The sequence below is a fragment of the Gobius niger genome (genome assembly GCF_951799975.1).
Source record: "Gobius niger genome assembly, chromosome: 20".
In the NCBI taxonomy this organism is placed as follows: domain Eukaryota; kingdom Metazoa; phylum Chordata; class Actinopteri; order Gobiiformes; family Gobiidae; genus Gobius; species Gobius niger.
In genome coordinates, this window is record NC_136871.1 from 16136260 (window position 1) to 16143827 (window position 7568).

General features: G+C 41.4%; 1 protein-coding gene across 1 annotated transcript; it reads right to left on the reverse strand.

Moving 5' to 3' along the window:
• Window positions 1-2159: 2159 nt before the first annotated feature.
• On the reverse strand, window positions 2160-7568 carry elk4 (ETS transcription factor ELK4). Its single transcript, XM_079578600.1, has 6 exons — window positions 7361-7568; window positions 6187-6399; window positions 3930-4715; window positions 3457-3696; window positions 2811-2930; window positions 2160-2504 (listed from the first exon to the last, which is right to left on the reverse strand). The coding sequence occupies exons 2-6, from the start codon at window positions 6391-6393 to the stop codon at window positions 2406-2408; spliced, it is 1452 nt and encodes a 483-aa protein (XP_079434726.1). The 5' UTR covers window positions 6394-6399; window positions 7361-7568; the 3' UTR covers window positions 2160-2405.

Sequence of the window (7568 nt, forward strand, 5' to 3'; positions counted from 1 at the left end):
TAAGAGCTGCCAATTGTATTGGACTCACCCTGAATAAACTTGGATTAACATGTGGTATAACGCCTGATTGCCAAGTTTGAGTTAAACACATACAGATTAAATATATATTTTACATACAAAATATTAAGTGCTGGACGTCATCCTCCCTTTGGGAAAATATACATGTGTTGTAATGCAAAACATCTGATGATAGAAAAGTGAATCCAATAGTTACAGGAACCCCAAAAGTGCAAACGTCATGTCACAACATCTGCATTTACAATATCACAATATATCAAAACATTGTACATACAAAACATAGACTCTGAATATCCCACATAAGGCTTTGATTTCCCACAGAGCAGCCACTTCCCAAACGAACAACATGAAAGAAACACATGCACAATTGAAGCATGAGATCAGACAACCCAAAATAACAGCCATCTAACTATGTTCTGTTATGTACAAAAATAGAAATTAATCTGAGCAATCTATAGGCGTTACAAGAAAAACAGTACACATAAATGATAAGCAGGTTATAATAGTATATGCTTCAACACCAGTTAGCACAAACATGTTAGAAGCTGGCTGGAAAGAGCTGTGGCTGCCAAATTAAAGGTGTAGTTACATACTGTGCATATTTCCCACAATGCAAGTGTGAGACTCACTAATGCAGGCAGGCAATCAAACAATCAGACTTTATCTCCAGGAAACCCATTAAAACTGATCTCAGGGTCTGTTTTGAGCAGTAAATTTGACCACAGATTTTCAAAATGAAATTGGGTCCAATTGTACAAAAGGGATTTTGTAGATCATATAATGAAATTGGGTAAATCAAAACAAAAGTGTAAAACAAATACCAATGTTTTAGTTCATTGGTGTTTGTAAAGAGCTTCATAAACAGCTGTATAAACATACATAAATATTTATGTATATATTTAGCGAGTAAACATCCCTGCAAGACATGCAGCACATTTACTGTGCCATATAGTAATCTTTAATAAACACTACACATCCTTAAGGGTTTGCACCAAATTTAACCACGGTAAGCCCTAAAATACTGTGTTTAAGGGTAAATCACATTTTCCACAGATGGAGGTGGGCTTGGCTGTGTTAAGGCACAATTCTCTGTGACTTTTGGCTCCAAAGATTAATGTTGGGGTTTATAAGCATCTGGCTCATCGTTCATCCCTGGATAAGGACTTGGCTAAAGACTCCCAAGTTTGTAAACATTTGTAATTGGTATATTATAGCATAGATGTTGCAGTCTACCTCCTATGGCTTCAAAATAATTTAAAAATCCACATAAGTTTTCTGCTGAAAACAAGGCTAGCTGAAACTGTCTTGTGTTCTTCAATCACTCAATTGTCCAGCAAGTAATGATGCTTAGTATAAAACACTTCGGTCTAAAAACATAACAATTGTTACATTGTTATATACTGCCACAGAAGCCCTGTTTCTTCTAAGTGATATAGTAAGGTTTGGTTTACCTAGGAATGTGCAGCAGGCTTTTCAATGGTGCAAAGTTGATCATTTTAGAGTATAAAGGTTTATTGTTCTTGGATATCTCAAAGGTGCTTTGTGACTTTAAATAAACTCTGATGCCTGGTGAATTTTGGAATCATAATTTCTATGTCCTGTAATTTGTCACTGCGTAAACACAATGATAAAGAATCCAACCTTCTGAAGCCATAAGTTGGCTTTAATGGATTTGCTTTCAAAGAAAACCATTGCTGCCGTTTGCAGTATCAAATTCTTCCACTTTGTAGAACTGAGTCTATGAACTACACTTTGAACATGCAGAGACAGCATGTTGCATTTGATTAAAAACTATGGCTTCGCTGTAATTCTTTGCATTTACATTCCTCCAATGTTCAGTGACCTTTTAGGTTTTCTACCCTATGTAAAGGTCAAGCGCTGAAATGATTGGCATAGGAAAAGCAGGGTTCATGGCCACGTATCCACAAGAAAAAGGTAAAAAATATTGGCTTGGATATGGCTATCGCCTTTTAAGCAGCAAGAGTAGGCTTGACATCAAACGAACAGAAACAAACAAAAAGACTACAATTAAGCATGCAGGTTATACGGGTACAGCTATAACCTGTCGAATATAAAAGCACAGAAGAGGCCGGGAAAACAAGGTGTCTTTTTGGCAGCAACAGGAACAACAGAAAGTTTAGATTATTAGGGTCCAACAGTCACCATAGAAATTCCTCTTTAACAATATTTAATTATTGTCTGGGGCTTCCAAAAATCCAGACATCAATCCATAAGCATCTTTTATGAAGAAAGTAGTAGCATCCATAAGCTGTGAGGGGTGTGCATATGCAAAGGTTCAGACTGTAGTGTACCGGTTAAGTCAAGAGCACCAGTGACACGGGGAATGAGTGGCTCACACAGCTCTGGGCTGTTTTGTTCAGGCTGCATTACGTCTTCTGGGGGTCTGGGGAGATGGGGCCCGGCGTGTTGGTCCCATCCAGACTGTGGACAGGGATTTGGAACTGAGGGGTGAGCACCGACGGGAACTGAAAGAAACGGGTGAGAATAAGACGGCATCGCAGCAGCACATACCATTACTGCTACAACTAACAATCGATTTATTTGAAGGCGGAGAGGTGGCAGAAGAGGAGCGGTATGGAGTGAATGGGTTGAGAAAAGAAGAAAGATAAAGAGTGGGAGGAAAATCATATCCAAGTGCTAAGGAAGCTTTGTAAGATGTCAGTACAATGATGAAGGGGCCAATGCCTTGGGGTATGAAAGAAGGGAAAAAAACAGGCTTTTTCTTTTATTTCAAAGAACAGGAGAATTTTATAGTGAATAGATGGACGTACTTGAAATAAGTGGCCTCCCTGGCGTCGTGTGGCTGGACTCAACGGAGCGACTGGACTGAGCGTGCTCCAGAAGTGTATGTTGGAGAGAAGAGGACTGGGAGTCAGCAGCAGAGTGGGAGTCTGGAAACACACAACATTTGGCATAAGCACATAACAAAACCAAGACTATTTAAATATCATATATAGAGGGTATGCTGAAAACATTCCAGAATAGCAAAATGAGTGTCAATTTGCAACTGCCTCTAAAATTGTCACTCAAAAAGGTGTAACTTCGGGTCCGACCTGAGTGATTTTTTAAATTCATTTATTTTAACAAGCTCCTGATGGTGAATTTTAATGTAAGATATGAGACATTACAGCAGTTTAGTTATCTGAGTGAATACCTTGTTGCCAAAAAAAAAGTAAATATGAAGAAACAGACGCAGGGAGACCATGCAAACTCCACAGACAAAGAATCCAGGGCAGGAAATTCTTGCTGTAAGGGTGAGAGTGCCAGCCTTTGTACCATACAAAGTCCGTAATCACGTTGCTCCCACACCATTGAGGGCTTATTTATTCTCTCATTTTGTTTGCAGACAGATCCGTGTTCATGTGTATCAACAAAGCAGAAATGTTGCCACGTACTGGTTCACGATGAATACTTTACCTGTAGCATTGCTGGTGTCAGAGACGCGGTGGGCAGAGACGGGCTACAGAGGTTCATGGGGGAAAAGTCAGAGGCAGTGACCAGCAGAGTGGGTGGTGGGCTTATTTGCAAGATTTTGGGCGGCTTCCGGGCCTTTCCTGAGCTCTGAGTGGCAACTGTGCTGATGCTGCTCACTGAGAAGGAGGAGTTTATTTCTACTGGGATGTTTTCATCTGCGGCCTCTGCACCACGGCTGTCCACCTGCACACAAAATAAACAAGTTCAAATGATTTGTATTATATTATGCAACTTTCGGAAACTAAAGATACATTTTTCTATATGTAAAAAATGTACACTACCTGCAATTACTGATTAGAAAAATAAGGATTGACAAATAGATGGGAAATAGACAATCTAACATTTACAGTAACTGTCATAAGTATTCAGTGTTGACCGTATACATACAGCACGTGCAGACACATTGTATTACTTGCCTTCTCCTGTGGCTGGTTCATAGCGGGCTCTAATGGCTGGGAATCTGCCTGCAGCTGAGAGGACCCTGATTCCATGTCTGCGTCGATGACCAGCTCTTGGGACGACTCCACCACCAGGCTGGGGGAGGGGCTTGTGGAGCTCATGTCCGAGAGAGTGAACTGCGCCTCTGTCGACGGGATCTGCTCGAATGTATAGACTGCCTGTTGCGTTAAAGAGGATTGTATACCCACGTCGTCTTGCCTGGGAAGTGAAATCGGTAGAGGATCCATCGAGGTGGATATGAGGGTTGTCTCTATGGCAACTTGAGGCGGTGGGGCTGCTGGTATCAGCTTTGGTGAGGAGTTTCCGAACTTGATGACAGACGGTGAAACAGTGGTCTGCTGCTGTGGTTGGGATAAGGCCTCCAGGCTCAGAGATGTGGTGCTCTGCCCCCTCCTCTCTGACATCTTCTCGGCTGGGTTCTCTATTTTGATGGACTTAAAAAGCTGCCGGCCATTCTGTAGTGAGTTGAGGGTAAAGGATGTGTACAGACCAGAATGGATGTAGTCATTACGGTTTGACTGCTTGCTGCTTGCAGCCAGAGCACTAGAGGCCATCGGTGCCTTGTTTCTGTCAATGAAATCCGCTTCCTGTGCAGAGCCCTCGATCTTTTTGGAGAGAGGCGTAATGCTCCCCACAGCCATCTCTATTCCATCGGCTCGAGAGGCAACATCACCTTTCAGGATGTCAGGATAGGACACAAAGCGATAGACAAACTTCTGACCATTCACCTTCTTTATGATGTTCTACAGAATAAAAGAAGAGCAAAAACAGGTTCAGCTCAGTATGAAATAGATGTCCTCAGTCCTACGCAAGATTGCTCTGTGATCAACCTTAATATTGATCAGCTTAAAATTATTAATAACTTTTAATCTATAATACTGGGAAAAAATATTTTACATATTAACGAAGTGTGGGACCACTGTGTGTGCATGATAAAGAACGAGAGTGAGAGTGAAAAAACAAATATACTTAAATAAAATAGGGAAAAAAAGACACCACTGAAGAGTCTGGTGAGTGGGAGAGCGCTCTTCTTCCTGTCTGAACCAAAATGGTGCAGCCAAACAAACCAGAGCAGCGCAGCACTGAGTGCCCACAAGGTCAGGCATAGCCAATGTTGAACCACAATTTGAGTGGGAGACAGACATCTTTAACGCTCTTCTCAGTGCTACTGTGAGCAACAACACTTACTTGTCAGGAGTCTAATGTGAGCCAAATTCATACAATCTTGAGCTAGGCTCATGGCCAGAATCACCTCGATTCCATTCTTGCTCAAATAGGACGTAACTTATTGTGCATGTTTGTGATGGTTGGAGGTAAGAACACGTGGAAACAAACTCAGACATGGGGCAAACATTCAAACTCAATATAAAAATGTCTGGGAATGGCCGTTTAGGTGATGACCTTAGATGTTTGATGTTTGAAACAGTGGTCACCAAATACATTTGCCCAGGGACAAAAAAAATATTCTCGACAGACACGATGTTGAGCCAGCGGGTCTTTTGAAATTAAATAAAATTGTATATTGTAAATAAAATCAAATGCTATTCATCAGTAAGTAAAGATGGAACGAGAGCAGAGGTGGGCTGAATCCGGCACTCGAGTCTCTCTCCATAATTTATATAATATTTGGGGCATTTTCCATCCCAAATTGCATAGCGGTGTATCAGAGGCACCAGGACCATCCCACCTGGAAGAGTGGCCTCAAGTAGCTCTTTGCATTTTTCATATATGACAAAACTGCATTGTCCATGCAGCTTCAAGGAAAATGACCAAGAGAAAAGTAATCTTATGACATCTGCCCATTTGTTAACTTTACGTCAGTTCTGTTATTTTGCCTATATATTTTTAAACATTACAATAACCATCAAATGGTTTACAGATATAACTTAGTACATTTAACTAACTTAAGGTTATCATTGGTGCAGCACTCTAACTCAATACAGGGTGGCCCCAGGTCACCTCTGAATGAGAGACTGACCAAGTGAGAGCTGTTGGGGAAGCATATTTGTGATCACTGCTTGGTAGAGCGGGGTCATTATGTCTTGGGTTCGAATCCCAGCTCCTGCAAATGTGTCTCTGTCATTGTGTCCTTGGGCAAGACACTTCACCCTACTTGCATCCATTGTCTGCGTACATTGGTGTATGAATGAGAGTGAATGGGTGACTGGTTCCTTACTGTTTACCATTTAGTGCGAGCTGGGACCGTTTCTGTACCTTGTCGTAGTAGTATCGGAGAGCTCTGCTGAGTTTGTCATAATTCATATTCGGTTTGTTCTTGCGAGCTCCCCACAGCCGGGCCACCTCCTCAGCCTGCAGCAGTTTGAACTCCCCTTCCTCATTGGTCCAGCAGATGAGACGCTCATTGTTTGAATCCAGTAGAAGCTGGAGGAGAAACTGCCAGAGAGTGACAGAGTTGTCCATGTCTCACTGGGAAACAAACAATAAGGACAGAGACATAAAACAACAAGATTGAACAGGCGTTTTAGTTCTATCCTCTGAACACATTTTGATTAATCTGGCAACCTGTTGAAGAGTTGCTCTTATCTGTTTCTGCAAAGGCAACACCACTGTCTTTAACTTTAAGCCAGGCAAGTTAGACAAAGGCTTTTTAAACTTCCCTTACAGTCACAAAACACACAACTTTACAATAAAATATGCATCTGCTGCATTAAAGGTTCGTCCATTAGTAAAAAAGAAATGATAAGGCAGTATAAATATTATTGGAGAGATATGTATCTCAGTGAAAGAGACACCACACTTGTGTTCAATCTCTCGTTCGTCAACATGTGTGTGTTTGTGTCTAAGCCTCTTATGTGGATGAGTAAATCTGCGTTGAATCATCATCAAATCTGTTAAAGCTGCAGACACACCCCCCACATGCAATCTGTCCCACGCTCTCGTGTTAATAAAGGGCTGCAAAATAGGACACTGTCAAAAAATGTGGCCAGCAACTGAGGCTTAACGTTGTGTGTTATGTAAGACAAGACATTAGCAGCAGACTAGAAAGGACAAAGATACATAATAAAAGAGGTGAGGTCATAACAGAGAAGTTTTATGGCATTCGTTCAAAGAAAGGTCTTGCCATTCTTTTGATTAACATCTGTCAGTGATCAGGCACCCGCCTAACAATAATGTCTGGCACTGGCACCCACACAAAAAATAATAAGACCACTTGTTGATGGTAAGTAAGGCTCAGGGGTTTGTTAGGATTGACAAATGCCGCCAGATCCTTACGGCCAGTTTTTTATGTTTTTGAGTCGCTGGCAGACTGCATATCAATGCCATGTAAAAGAACCCAAGAGACAAACAAATAATTGCGATGACGTGAGTTTGTCAAGTGAAAGGTAGCACTGATCATAGCTCACGTTAGCTTGTTTGCTAACCTTACCTTGTTCGCAGAGCCCGCTAAATTACTTCGGAGTCGTCCAGGAGTCTCAAAATACTCCACAAACATTGTGTACCGTCGTTTTACCACGCCATAGTTCATACAATAAGTTTGAAATAGTCGTAAAGTAATTACCAAAGGAGGACATATAACAATCTGTCTACCATAGCTTCAGCGAATGATAAATCCTTTCAACAGGAAGCTATGCTGC

Bases quoted from the DNA above. Each gene is read 5' to 3' on its own strand.
- elk4 (XM_079578600.1), bottom strand. From the start codon at position 6,393: ATGGACAACTCTGTCACTCTCTGGCAGTTTCTCCTCCAGCTTCTACTG. The intron at 4,716-6,186 runs GTACAGAAACGG...TTTATTCTGTAG, and splicing joins TCCGATACTACTACGACAAG to AACATCATAAAGAAGGTGAA. The intron at 2,505-2,810 runs GTACGTCCATCT...CGTTTCTTTCAG, and splicing joins AGGGAGGCCACTTATTTCAA to TTCCCGTCGGTGCTCACCCC.